Here is a 14966-nt window from a genome sequence, read left to right as displayed (position 1 = left end):
AAGTCACTAGTCTTCACATGTACTGGTTGCCTTGTTAGCCAGGATATCATTCACCTGTGATGGGCCAGCTGGGATTGAAGAGCTGAAAGCAGTGTGATTCGGCTGGTTTGAGCCAGCTGATAGAGCAACAGCATTAGTTGTTCTTGCTGGCTTTATTGTAATAAACCTTTGAGGAAGTCTGTTCCTTCAGTTTTCCATCTTGTTTATGCTCTAGTTTTGGTTTCACTGTCTGTCATAACTTGGTTTGTTTTGAGTTTTGCTCCACCCAGCTCCTTGGAGTGTGTTCTTTGTTGTTTAACCTGTTCTGGGTGAGGTTTTGTGGGCTTTTGCAGTGGGAATATTTTGGGGAATTTAATTAGTTGCTAACCAAACTTTGCTGAGTACCCCTGTGGATGTTTTATTTTGGTTTGTCAGTGATTTTTCTCCCTTGTTCATTCCCTTTCATTTTTAACTTTGTTTCTTTAGAATACATCACCATATGCTGTTTATCTGTCAGAAAGCAAGAGTGCCTGTTTCAGATCAGGATCTATGTTAACATCTGTTTCTGGGTGAAGATGTATCACTTAATAAAATGTTTATTTGCTTTCAAACCCAACTCACTGATGTGGAACACTGCTTAAAGTATATGCTCCAAGCCTAGATATGAGTCAGGATTGAAGAGTAAAGAGTTCACAACACAACCCTTTGGATTCAGGTGTAATTTGCACTGCATGCTGTGGTGCCTTAACTATGGAGCTGGCTGTAATGCATCAGCAATATGTGTCACTGAAGGGAATTAAGCTGCCATCCTGAATGTGCTTATACAACTGAATGCTTCATTTTATATTAATGCTGTAACATTCCAGCAGTCGATGTGTCTGATGTTATAGTGCTTTATGTAAGGCAACGAACCCTATGGGCCAGTTTCGCAGACACTGATTAAGTTCATTAGAAAACTCGTTTTTTTTTGTCCTAGGCTAGTCTTAATCTGTGACTGCGAAACCGGCCTTATAATTAATAGGCATTTTACTTGAAATATGGAGCATATGAAATAAATTCACTGTGATGTCGCTGATCCTTCAGGAATAAAAGTCTGATGGACAAAAACAAGTGTCTTTATTGATCCATCTAGTGCTCATTGGGGTATGAAAAGCACCATACAACTCCACTGGCCAACTAGGCCCTAACGTAGAGATCAAAACAGGCCAACTAGGCCCTAATGTAGAGATCAAAACAGGCCAACTAGGCTCTAACGTAAAAATCAAAACAGGCCAACTAGGCCCTAATGTAGAGATCAAAACAGGCCAACTAGGCTCTAACGTAGAGATCAAAACAGGCCAACTAGGCCCTAATGTAGAAATCAAAACAGGCCAACTAGGCTCTAACATAGAAATCAAAACAGGCCAACTAGGCTCTAACATAGAAATCAAAACAGGCCAACTAGGCTCTAACGTAGAGATCAAAACAGGCCAACTAGGCCCTAATGTAGAAATCAAAACAGGCCAACTAGGCTCTAATGTAGAAATCAAAACAGGCCAACTAGGCTCTAACGTAGAGATCAAAACAGGCCAACTAGGCTCTAACGTAGAGATCAAAACAGGCCAACTAGGCCCTAATGTAGAGATCAAAACAGGCCAACTAGGCTCTAACGTAAAAATCAAAACAGGCCAACTAGGTTCTAACGTAGAGATCAAAACAGGCCAACTAGGCCCTAATGTAGAAATCAAAACAGGCCAACTAGGCTCTAACATAGAAATCAAAACAGGCCAACTAGGCTCTAACGTAGAGATCAAAACAGGCCAACTAGGCCCTAATGTAGAAATCAAAACAGGCCAACTAGGCTCTAACATAGAAATCAAAACAGGCCAACTAGGCTCTAACGTAAAGATCAAAACAGGCCAACTAGGCCCTAATGTAGAAATCAAAACAGGCCAACTAGGCTCTAACGTGGAGATCAAAACAGGCCAACTAGGCCCTAATGTAGAGATCAAAACAGGCCAACTAGGCTCTAACGTAAAAATCAAAACAGGCCAACTAGGCCCTAATGTAGAGATCAAAACAGGCCAACTAGGCTCTAACGTAGAGATCAAAACAGGCCAACTAGGCCCTAACGTAGAAATCAAAACAGGCCAACTAGGCCCTAATGTAGAAATCAAAACAGGCCAACTAGGCTCTAACATAGAAATCAAAACAGGCCAACTAGGCTCTAATGTAGAGATCAAAACAGGCCAACTAGGCCCTAATGTAGAAATCAAAACAGGCCAACTAGGCTCTAACGTAGAAATCAAAACAGGCCAACTAGGCTCTAACGTAGAGATCAAAACAGGCCAACTAGGCTCTAACGTAGAGATCAAAACAGGCCAACTAGGCTCTAACGTAGAGATCAAAACAGGCCAACTAGGCCCTAATGTAGAGATCAAAACAGGCCAACTAGGCTCTAACGTAAAAATCAAAACAGGCCAACTAGGTTCTAACGTAGAGATCAAAACAGGCCAACTAGGCCCTAATGTAGAAATCAAAACAGGCCAACTAGGCTCTAACATAGAAATCAAAACAGGCCAACTAGGCTCTAACGTAGAGATCAAAACAGGCCAACTAGGCCCTAATGTAGAAATCAAAACAGGCCAACTAGGCTCTAACATAGAAATCAAAACAGGCCAACTAGGCTCTAACGTAGAGATCAAAACAGGCCAACTAGGCCCTAATGTAGAAATCAAAACAGGCCAACTAGGCTCTAACGTGGAGATCAAAACAGGCCAACTAGGCCCTAATGTAGAGATCAAAACAGGCCAACTAGGCTCTAACGTAAAAATCAAAACAGGCCAACTAGGCCCTAATGTAGAGATCAAAACAGGCCAACTAGGCTCTAACGTAGAGATCAAAACAGGCCAACTAGGCCCTAACGTAGAAATCAAAACAGGCCAACTAGGCCCTAATGTAGAAATCAAAACAGGCCAACTAGGCTCTAACATAGAAATCAAAACAGGCCAACTAGGCTCTAATGTAGAGATCAAAACAGGCCAACTAGGCCCTAATGTAGAAATCAAAACAGGCCAACTAGGCTCTAACGTAGAAATCAAAACAGGCCAACTAGGCTCTAACGTAGAGATCAAAACAGGCCAACTAGGCTCTAACGTAGAGATCAAAACAGGCCAACTAGGCTCTAACGTAGAGATCAAAACAGGCCAACTAGGCCCTAATGTAGAGATCAAAACAGGCCAACTAGGCTCTAACGTAGAGATCAAAACAGGCCAACTAGGCTCTAACGTAGAGATCAAAACAGGCCAACTAGGCTCTAACGTAGAGATCAAAACTAGGCCCTGGGATCCAAAAGTCATTTATTATCAGGAGTTTATTCAGGAGATACATTCAGATCACATGATTTGTAACATAGTACCGAAAAAGAAAAGATGAGGTCCCAGAAACACTACTTGAGATTCAAGGTTAGGGGTGCATTTATTAGTCGGACTCAGTTGCAAAATGATTCAGTCGGTTTTACAATGTAAGCATTTACAGTTTTCTTTTGAAAGTAAACAAAATGAAACTACACTCAATAGAAACTTTATTAGGTATGCCTATCTAGTAAGCCTCCATCCACTTTAAGGCTCAACATACACGCTCAGGGAGGCCTTTCTACACACCGCCATTGTAAAGAGTGGTTATTTGTGTCAGCTTGAACAAGTCTGGACATTCTCCTCTGACCTCTCGTTAAGAAGGTATTTTTGCCCACAGAACCTCCTCTCACTGGATGCTTCTTGTTTATCGTAACATTCTTTGCAAATAAAAGACTAGCGCTGATAATCACAGGAGGTCAGCTGTTTCTGAGATGCTGGAACCACCATGCCTGGCGCCAACAGGAAAGTTGCTTAGATCATGCATCTTCCCTGTTTTAATGTTTTGTCGACCTGCAACTAAACCTTTTGACCATGTCTCCAGGCTTTATAGATTGAGATGTAGACACATTTAGCTGTTCGGCTTTCCACGTATAACCCCCCCCCCATGGGTAAAATTATAAATGCTCCCCCTTATCTTCTCCATCACACCCTGGGAGAGCAGGTGTGTCTGCTCATCAGGGTGCAGATACTCTGTCCGCAGCCCCAGCAGGGCTGCACAGTGTGTGAGAGACCCGGTGTGGTCATCCTCCTGCAAAGCGCGCACACCCCAGCCGCCCCACCTTTCCCAGCTCCGCCCTGCCCAGCCCCGTTCTTCCTCTGCGACAGCAGCTGCTTCAGCTCAGCCAGGGTGGGGGTGTCGGGAGCCAGGGCGATGCCTGTGACCTCCACCCGCTGGGGGTCGAACACGCAGTCCTCCTCCAGGCCGCTGGGCACGGAGCGCATACCGCAGTTGGGGGGGACCCATGCCGTGTCGTAGCCAGCTGCGTGCCAACTCTTCTGCAACGGGTGGTTGTCTTGGTCTATGCGCTTCACGCGGCCGGCGTTCACGCGCAGCTTCAGCACCACGCGGTTCGAGGCCTGGGCATTCAGCGGGTAGCGCTCGGCCTTGCGCTGGTTGCGGCTCACGTACACACCCGGGCCCAGCATGCCGTCGGAAGACTGGCGAAAGCCTTCGGCGAGAATTTTCCGTGCTGTCTGAAGGCTTGTGCCGTGGTACATGGGGTAGACATGCTCCTGCTGAGGCTCCTGCTCAGCACCTAGCTCCAACAGCAGGGAATCGTCGTCGTAGGTCACGTCCCAGCCAAAATATGTCAGAGACATCTTCTGATGGATGGAGGATTGGAAAGAATGAGATGTTACGTTATTTGAATTAGCTTCATTAATTAATGACACACAAAAGAAGCACGAATGATGTACCGCAAATTCCACGCAGAAGTTGGACAGCTTTTGTGTTGCTAAGATGTGCTGTGACGCTCTCTCTCCCTGCCGGGGAGTCCCTTGGTTAAGCTAGCACGTTTGAAAATAATGTATTCGGTCTTAAACTGCATGGAGTTTACCGAAAACTCTAGTGGTCCATTTTTTAAGGTAAGACTGACTTGATAAAATATTTTGCATTAGGCTACATGAAACATTACCCACATTTGTCAGCTGTTTTCTTACCTTGAAATAGTCTAATAGTTTAAGTAAGGAAACAGATGACAAATTCAGATTGTGTGGTCCATGTCATTAATATAAGTCAGGTACAGGCCTAGATGCTGTATGGTGGTAACACATCTGCCTACTTTTTTGGCATGTTGATTATTTCTTTGATTCTGGTATTGTGTGGGTCTGTGTTAGAGCATCATTTATGGTCTGCTGTTGTCGTGTGTGTGTTGGTCTGACTTGCTGCCTGTTTTGCACTAGGACACATTGTTGGAGACCGCATCATCTACAGACTTAAAACATTATGTTAAACTAGATACTGTAAGGATTGTGAGATCTCAGTTCACTGAAGAATGCGCCTACGCTGTACTGTGTTCTCTATTCGGCCAGGAGAAAACGTTGACCCCGATTGTCATTTAATCCTTCTCATTCTGGTTGAGCCAACTGAAGACGAGACCATCACCAAATCTATTTTTACAGTAGCCTACTGTATTGGTTAATCCAATGTCATTAGATCCTCAGGGTACCTTCGAAACATAAAACTGAATTGACCAGACACAAACTAAATTAACCAAAAAAATACTAAACAAAACAACAATATTCTAAGTCTCACTCTCAGCCCATACTATACTTGAAAGTTAATGTTTTCTTACCTGGACAGCCGTGTGAAAGTAAAGTGAATCAGCTGTTTGTCCTACTGCTTTCACTTTAAGTTAAAACAAAATCGAAAGTATGACACCCTGCTGCAGTAGTACTAGTGCTATTCTAGGAAGGAAATATGCGTTTACCGAAACAGCACCAGAAACTGCTATTCACCGGTGCCACAATAAGAATAATAGATCTTGATGTCGTGCAGATCACTAAGCCAAGTAATTTAGCTATATCCACACAAATGTTGCAAACTGTCATTGCCACCACAAACTATGACATTTGTTTGTCGAGTGAATAGAAAGGGATGCACCTATATTCACTTAAATACGAAATAACGCGTTTGGCTATTATTCTTTTATTGCTGCCTAAAGGATAAAACGTGTTTCTCCTAACTTGACGTCAAAGTGCATTTTCAGAGTAAGAAACCGACTTGATTACAGAAATCGGTAGTATTCTCCGAAGAGATGGAAACCTTTATTTTAAAGTGAATACATGACATCTGAATTTGCCTTTGGTTCATTGGTATTTACACAATGAATAGACATAATATCTAGGATGTGTCTATCACACGACTAGGGTTTCATTTTAGATTAATCGGAAATTGTGTGTATTAACCTAATAAAGAGTGCATGTCTGCAGTCAGCTGACTCCTGACCGACCAGTACTGCAGCCATCTTCAGTTGCTGTTTGCTTAAACGAATCTTCAGCAAATGTAAGGCATGTTAGATTGGAGATTAATTTGGCCAGCCAAGAAAATTGGTTGGCTTCAAAAACATCCTAGTTGCTATGGCTGTATGTTTGAATGATGGTCTTTACTCTATGAGGAAGCAACATCAAATGAGTTTGTAGGCATTTGGTTGTAGTTTTTCTATGTAGATGTCATGGGGTAATTCAAGATAAAACATGATATCTTGAATATCAAATGTCAATACTGGTCTGTGTGAACATGCACACTAGGGCATGAACATGTGGTTTGACACATCTCTCAGCTCTGCCATCTTCCTGTGTATCTGTTTGATATTTTTCTGCACCGTGTCCATGTCCAGCCGGGCTTAGGTGTCCACGATCTGCCTCAGTGAGTCCATGGCATCACGAATAGTCTGGAACCCTGGCCATCAGCTAGTTTTATTTACTTAGCTGTTCCATCGCTTCTGTTCAGTGCTCCAGATACCCTACACGGCCTTGCTCCCCGCTCCTTGGGGAAATTTACATCGGTTTCAGGATGAAATGGGAGTCAAACTCAACAGCCTGCTGTGCTATTGTCTTCCTCTTAACAGGGAACGAATCCACCAGGAAAAATCATTCATGAATGGCTTTGCACAGGGCTTGCAATGTTTTATCTGAATAAAATGATCCAGAAGAATGATGCATACAAATACCCAGACTTCAAAACAAGCAAGTTACATATTTCTAAATGTTGGAGTTGCTAAACAGTAACTACATCAGTCTCTTGACTCAAGAGATTGTTGGCAGTATTGCTGTCTGGATGCAGAGAAACGTCTGTTCATCAAAAGGTGTGTGAAATACCGTTGCTGTGGAAAATTGCTAACTTTTCATGTTACGCTTAGTAGAGATCTCAAATCAAAGCCAAAGACCTACTCTCTGAAACTAATTGCTAACACATGCCATTGGGTTATACATCTATTGGACTTTATGGCACGCCACACATTTGTCGTGTGTCCAGTTTGGCCTGTTTTTCACTGACCCAAATATTGATAGTTAAGTGCGCTTTATAATTAACTGACAGTGTTGGTGAGCGAGTTAGAAGTGACCTGATTGGTGGTCCTGTTTGATCCTCTGCAGCTCTTCCTGGAGGCTGGTTTCCACAGCGTTAATCCTGCTGTGGACGCGAATCTCTGAATGGTTCGCCCTCTCGGCCTGGCGCTCCTTCTCCAGCTGGCTCTCGGTTCTCCCCACACGGTCTGACAGCAGGCCGAGCTGCTGGCTTCGTCTACCATCCGCCTCAACCTGCACAGGTCAGAGCCGGCAAACCTTAACACAGGAAAGGCTTGCCAAATACTGACAACTTAATTTTTCCCAGGAATTCTGGTTGGAAGATTCATGGAAAAGAGAGGGAATAACCTGGAAATCTTACTAGAAGATTACTAGATTACTAGAATTTGGGAACTTAACCACAGACAAACAAAAACAACACACACAGAGATACATATGGGCATACCACCATTTTGTCCTGCAGCAGTGAACGTAACAGCTCCCTGCCCTGTGTGTGTGTGCCTGGGCTGAGCTGCATTGCTGTTGCTCTGTCCACTTCCTCAATCTGTCTGTTTCCTCCATCACCTCCCTTTGCCCACCAGAGCTCCTACACAAAAAAACACATTGTCAGTGATTACATATCCGCAAGCACAGACCAAAGACTTTGAGCCATCATTAACCATCATAAGTCATCCCCTGACTGGCTGTTTTTGATAATAGAGGACTACATAATCAACCCAGAGGCTTGCATAACAAGGTGTCAAGGTTTCAGTATGTTATAAATGTGTTTCTTCACAGGTCCAGAGCTTGGCTGAGAGACGAACCGGGCTCTGCCTGGTGGTTATTGTAAATGTTAGTGACCTCCTCCGTAAGTGGCCTATCATCATGCACTCTTTACCGCGTCAGGTCTGCGTGGCAGCACTTCACTCGGCTGCGCTCAGGGAATGGGGATGTATGACGGTTACCACACAAGGGACAAATGTGATTTGGCCTTCCGCATTTGACCCGACTGCTACAATTGGCGTGCGGGTAAAGGTTAAGTGCCTTGGTCAGAGACATAGCAAAAAGAGTTAACTTTACCTGCATGTAGATGCCCTAACCCTTCAGTCACCTGCTGCCCCTGATTCTCAGATACTGCATCCCCATCAGACATGCCCAGCCAAGCTTTCTGCACCGGCAAATGCCTGTCTGTTGTATTCACACAAGTATTCACACAAGTATTCACACAAGTATTCACACAAGTATTCACACAAGTATTCACACAAGTATTCACTTAAGTATTCACACAAGTATTCACTTAAGTATTCACACAAGGTGCAGACGTCACACATGGTAGCGGGGAAAGCTGTTGTCGTGGACGTGCTGAGCTGGTGTCCAGCGAAGGCATTCTGTTTGTATCGGCACGGCGTCCTCAGTGAGTCATCAGTAGGTCCCCACAAGTACATTATGTTTTGTCTAAACCGTAAAGTTTCTTAAATACGGCACGCCTCACTACTCTCTTGGAGTGTTTCCCCGTAACAGAGTTTTAATGAGGCCGTCTTCGGCATGGGTAGTCTCTCTCTGGGTGGTGTGTGAGAGATCCAGCTTTATCTGCACAGGTGAGAACACACGTTTTGCAGGTCCCCACTAGGAAACATGTGATTTCCGGATTTTAGGGTTAGGTTTAGGAAAACCTTTACAATTGTGGAGAGTTTTAGAATTAGGTTTGAAAATGTACATTCAGGCATAGTTTTACAATTTTGATTATTTTTTGGTTTAGGCATTGCGGGTATCGAGGTTATGGTTAGGTTGAGGTTAAGGTTAGGTCAGGGGACAAGAAAACATGGATTTCTGGGTTTTAGGTGCCAACAAGGATAGAACATGGTCTCTGTATTTCTCTGTATTTATGTTGCTGCACTCCAAAATGGCTTTCTCATTAATTACCAATTCCTGGCAACAGACCATCGTGAAATGGATACAGATGGATTGCCTGCTTAGGTCAAATCTCAGAATTTCCATTCAATCACTAACAATAGCGTACATTTAGCATTTCCCGGGTAGAGAGCTATCTTTTACCAAATGTCAGAGGTAGGGGTTTCAACCTAGTGCCTTGATGGCGCTACCAACAGAGCACCCCAGCAATTTTAAGATTCTGTTTGTGGTTTTTAGGAATATAGTACCTAGACCTAGCTTCCTACTTACCTGTAAACTGGACACGAGAACTCCTCTCAGTCTGTTATATTAGGTTACCAACAGGACTTTGAGAACTCATGGTCACACTCTCGAGTAGGACATCTAATCAAGCCATCAGTGCCTGACCAAAAGTGCCTCACTCTACTTATTGTGTTTTCAGCTGGGACAGAAACTCTGGAGGCACTTGATTACATTACTGTCAGCAGCGCATCAAAACTCATACAACACAACCCCGCTCCACTCCGTGGAGAATGTAATCTTCATCACACACACACACAGGATTATTCAGTAGTTCCTCAACAGCATGTCCAGGTTGTGGTTTGTTAAAGCTATCTAATGTGGGAGCGGCAGACCTACTTGGCTTCCAGGAGCTTGATGTGGTTTGCCCAGTTCAGTCCAGGCTGTTCCTCAGGCTGTGGCTCTGCTTGAGTCCTGGGACAGCTGCACACGCAAACACACGCAAACACACGGATACACACAAACACACGCATACAAGCAAACACACACGCACAAACACACACACAAACACACACACACACACACACACACAACACACGATGTCAATAAGTGGCTGTGTATCATTATCATTGCTTTTGAAAGCCCGTTCTGGCATAAGGCCTACAGTACGTGCTCTTCCGGGTGTGTTTACAGTGTCAACAGTCTGACCAAATACCCAGCACCCCCACGACCCGATACTCAGAGTACTGGCTAAGGTGTCAGGTGTGGCGTGTGGAACGTCTCTGCGTGCACTTTTAGGGAAAACCCCCTCCGTCACATCCCTCGTATCACGTCCAATAAAGCAGAAATGATGGCAGAAAAAGAAATAGCTATGACAATGTGCCCATTCTCTAGTGACTTTAGCCCTGTTCTGCTATGCAGACCCAGAGTTGTCGTCATTTCTGGCTCTTGCTTTTGCTAATGGTGCACACTGACTTCGCTCCAGTTTTCAATTATCTTTATGGCCGCGCTTCACCACTCCTCCGGACTTCATGTGCTGCTAGCCCAGTGATTTACCGCCAAGCTCCACAGCCCAGGGAGTACGGGGAGGCCACGGCTGTGAGGAGAGTAGGCTGTGAGGAGAGTAGGCTGTGTGGAGAGTATGCCCAGGACTTCAAATCTTTCTCTGTTATTGATGGCAATAATCAGCACAGCAGATGGTGCAAGTCACTGGCCAGACAATTAAAACGGGGGTAGTTTCAGTTACCTTGATGTTTCGGCTAGTCTTCACCTTTTGGTGGAATATGCTCCTCTGATAAGAGTAGGAGGGGATGGTTGCCACGGTTCATCCAACACAAATTCCAATTAGTTTTTAGCTACAGCTGTCTTCTTTAATTAATATACTGCTGGGCTATTCAACACTGGTTCTCCTCCTTATCAGGGACTGATTCCGGGCCTGGTACACTAGATTAGTGCAATTAACTCCCAGTTAGAAACATGTTTTGGCCCGACAGGACCTGAGTTGAAGAACCCTGATACTTTATAGCTACTATACTGTTTTTAGTGAGATACAATGGTGGTACCTTCAGTAAAGGAAGCTGGAATGAAAGGGAGATCATTTACCCCCGTTGTAAAGTGTTGGGTCAGGTTGAGTCAGACCTACAAGCCATCTGGTTGTTAAGAGACTTTCACCTTGGTTTCCATCTCTCACAGTCTCTCTCCCAGGCCAGACTTGACCCCTGACCCCTCCTGTTGCAGCCTGATGATCTCATGTGCTCACATCCGCACACAGCTTGGCAATGTTGGCATCACATCTGAGGGGAGAAATGAGACATGGAAAGACAGCTGTCTTTACCAGTACTGTACAGCGCTCTCCCATCTCTGGCAACCGTGGGGATGTTTCATGGAGCCCATATGTTGAGTGAGTGTTTGTTAAAATCTATAATTCTACACAAGCACAGCAATTATAATTTTCCAAATGCATATGCAGTACCAATGAAAACCTGAAAAAAAACCTCACTCACTGTTTGAGCTCTAATTTAACGGGAAACACTGTTGAAGCTCTAATTTAATCTGACACGCCCCTGAAGCTCTAATTTAACACGCCACACTGTTGACGCTCTAACCTGACTCGCTGTTTAAGCTGTAATTTAAACTGACTCATTGTTGAAGCTGTAATTTAAACCGATTCATTGTTGAAGCTCTTACAGAAGTTGTGGCTGCTCAATAAGTCCATGATTATTTGACTAATATCGTTAATATTAATACATTTAACGTGTGAAAGTGGTAAAACATTTAATAATAATAAAATAGTAAAAACTTTTTAAAAACAGAACATTGCAACTAGAAAACATAGTTACATTAAATAAAAAAAGACATCAGTGCAGGTTTCTTTGTCATGCAGCCTATGCTTAGGTTTATTTGTTTACAAGAACTGCAAAACAAATTATTGATTCCTTTCTCATTATTCACCATAACAGGTGATCAGTTCAAGTTGGAGAGCTTTAACTAGACAGGCTTGGTAGAAGATAAATCACCAAAGCACTGAGCAGCTTCTTATCTTCCCTCTGTTTCTAAAGTCCCCAACCTCCACACACAAAGCTATGGACTTGCTGGGGCTCATACCAAACAATTTCAGGTCACAATAATTAATCTGAGCAGACAGGAAATCATATATTACTCGTTACTCCTATTGATCTACTGTATAGCAGATGAGGCACTTTAGATGAGAAATCTGATCTGATTAAGGCTTTCTTGGATAATTGTTATTTGGATAAGTGTATATATAAACACACCACTCTTTGTTTTGCACGCATACATACATGCAATCGCCCACACACTTTATTATCAGTTCTATAATGCAAATTATTCTTCTGCTTTGCAAAAGTATGTAAAGAATTTTTCAAGTAGCTTATCAGAATACTAAAGAGTGCGTAGCGTGTGTGTGTGTGAGGGAAGAAGACAGTGACTCAGTAATAGTGCATGTAATTCCTACCTAGCCACTCTACCCCTGAGGTCTCCAATACCAGCCAGGTTTTTGTGGTCCAAACTCTGCACAGCAAAAGAGGTCCCAGATGTGACCCCTGTCTCTCTGGGCCATCTGACTCGCCAGAGTCTGACGGGAGAACAGAATAATTTTTAACATGTCATTTGGCAGACTCTTATCCCGAGTGAATTAGGGGTCAAGGAACAGTTAGGGTTCAGGGCTTTGGAAAATGTTTCCGTTCAAAGATTTGAACCAGCGACCAATTTGGTTACTGTCTCAATGCTCTGTTGATATCCAGCCTATTGCTAAATATCATCATGCCTCACTGGTTTTATTTTGCATAGACAATCACTTTTTTAATCTCCAATTGGTGAATATCACATGCACTAGCAGCAGAACTGAGAGAATATCACATGCACTAGAGGCAGAACTGAGAGAATATCACATGCACTAGAGGCAGAACTGAGAGAATATCACATGCACTAGCAGCAGAACTGAGAGAATATCACATGCACTAGCAGCAGAACTGAGAGAATATCACATGCATAGCAGCAGAACTGAGAGAATATCACATGCACTAGCAGCAGAACTGAGAGAATATCACATGCACTAGCAGCAGAACTGAGAGAATATCACATGCACTAGCAGCAGAACTGAGAGAATATCACATGCACTAGCAGCAGAACTGAGAGAATATCACATGCACTAGAGGCAGAACTGAGAGAATATCACATTCACTAGCAGCAGAACTGAGAGAATATCACATGCACTAGCAGCAGAACTGAGAGAATATCACATGCACTAGCAGCAGAACTGAGAGAATATCACATGCATTAGCAGCAGAACTGAGAGAATATCACATGCACTAGAGGCAGAACTGAGAGAATATCACATGCACTAGAGGCAGAACTGAGAGAATATCACATGCACTAGAGGCAGAACTGAGAGAATATCACATGCACTAGCAGCAGAACTGAGAGAATATCACATGCACTAGCAGAAAAACACAGTGGACCTTACACACTGAAAAACTCCTGTATGATAGAAAAAGTTTGAGAGAAGAAGAGGGCAAGAGAAGTACGTTAATAGACAGAATCAGGATTGGCTCCCATACATAAAAAGTTATATCATCATTTAAAGATTGCATGTCAGATACCCTAACAGCAAAAATTTCTGTCTGAATAAAGAATTCATTGGTATTAAACTAATTTAGCCCAGTTTTTGTGAGGTAATTAAAATTAAATAAAAAATGTGTCCAGACATTAATCTCTCTCTTCTATGTCGTGTGTTATTTCACCTGTCTTTAAAATGTCCCTATTGGCAAGTGTTCCAGAACTCACTGACATTTATTGGATCATAAAACATTTGACTTACTTATAAGGAATACATCATGAGCTCTGAATCAGAGGCTCTCTGTGAGGCTTTACTCCAGTTCAAAGAAAGAGAGACAGAAAGAGAGGGTTAGAAAGGTGGTAAAAGACACGGACTGCACGACAGAGAGAAATGCAGTTACATAGAGACATTTAATACGCTCTCTTGACTCATAACCTCATTCTCCAATACAACCCTATCACCATTCTATGTTACCACTACAAGAAAGTGATTGATTTAAGGAGCACAGCCAGTTGACATTGTCACGATTCAAAAATGACCTAGTATGATAAGCATTAAATGTGCCCCTTCCATTGTAAATATTTTATGATAGCTTTACATTTCAGGCATTTAGCAGATTTATCATTCCTTGAGAGCACCTTTGTAGACCAGGAAGCTGGTTCCATGACTGGCTTTTATAATGTACAGTGGATATAAAAAGTCTACACACCCCTGTTTAAATACCAGGTTCTTGTGATGTAAAAGAATGAGACAAAGATAAATCATGTCAGAACTTTTTCCACCTTTTATGTGACCTATAACGTGAACAATTTAATTGAAAAACAAACTGAAATCTTTGAGGGGGAAAAATAAAACCCCCACAATAACCTGGTTGCATGAGTGTGCATACCCTTAAACTAATACTTTGTTGAAGCACCTTTAAATTTTATTGCAGCACTCTTTTTGGGTAGGAGTCTATTAGCATGGCACATCTTGACATGGCAATATTTGCCCACTCTTCTTTGCAAAAGTGCTCCAAATCTGTCCGATTGCGAGTACATCTCCTGTGCACAGCCCTCTTCAGATCACCCCACAGACGTTCAATTGGATTCAGGTTAATCTTCTTCTGGTGAAGCCATGCTTTTGTGGATTTGGATGTGTGCTTTGGGACATTGTCGTGCTGAAAGGTGAACTTCATCTTTTTGTGTCAAGGTTTTGTGTCAAAATTGCCTGGTATTTGGAACTGTTCATAATTCCCTCCACCCTGACTAAGGCCCCGGTTCCAGTTGAAGAAAAACATCCCCAAAGCATGATGCTGCCACCACCATGCTTCACTGTGGGTATGGTGTTCTTTGGGTGATGTGCAATGTTGTTTTTGCACCAGACATACCTTTTGAAAT

At 43.0% G+C, this 14966-nt stretch overlaps 1 protein-coding gene across 2 annotated transcripts; it reads right to left on the bottom strand.

Annotated features, from left to right (window-relative positions):
* Positions 1 to 3410: 3410 nt before the first annotated feature.
* gig2p (grass carp reovirus (GCRV)-induced gene 2p) lies at positions 3411 to 12603 on the bottom strand. Of its 2 annotated transcripts, XM_034296308.1 has the most exons (6): positions 12484 to 12603; positions 11181 to 11302; positions 9909 to 9992; positions 7846 to 7986; positions 7439 to 7634; positions 3411 to 4697 (listed from the first exon to the last, which is right to left on the bottom strand). In XM_034296308.1, exons 2-6 carry the CDS (start codon positions 11258 to 11260, stop codon positions 4017 to 4019), a joined length of 1182 nt encoding a protein of 393 aa, XP_034152199.1. In that variant the 5' UTR covers positions 11261 to 11302; positions 12484 to 12603; the 3' UTR covers positions 3411 to 4016. The 2 variants fall into 2 exon arrangements, with proteins under 2 accessions (XP_034152199.1, XP_010898013.2); XM_010899711.4 differs by lacking the exons at positions 9909 to 9992; positions 11181 to 11302; positions 12484 to 12603 and adding an exon at positions 8460 to 8541.
* Positions 12604 to 14966: the final 2363 nt, after the last annotated feature.

This window comes from Esox lucius, chromosome 13 (assembly GCF_011004845.1).
Source record: "Esox lucius isolate fEsoLuc1 chromosome 13, fEsoLuc1.pri, whole genome shotgun sequence".
NCBI lineage: Eukaryota > Metazoa > Chordata > Actinopteri > Esociformes > Esocidae > Esox > Esox lucius.
This window is presented reverse-complemented; position numbering and strand designations above follow the sequence as displayed.

Coding starts and splice junctions, on each gene's coding strand:
- gig2p (XM_034296308.1), bottom strand. CDS start 11,260: ATGAGATCATCAGGCTGCAACAGGAGGGGTCAGGGGTCAAGTCTGGCC. Junction 7,635..7,845: donor TGCTGCAGGACAAAATGGTG/GTATGCCCATAT, acceptor TGACCTGTGCAG/GTTGAGGCGGATGGTAGACG. Junction 4,698..7,438: donor CAAACAGGACCACCAATCAG/GTCACTTCTAAC, acceptor TCCATCCATCAG/AAGATGTCTCTGACATATTT.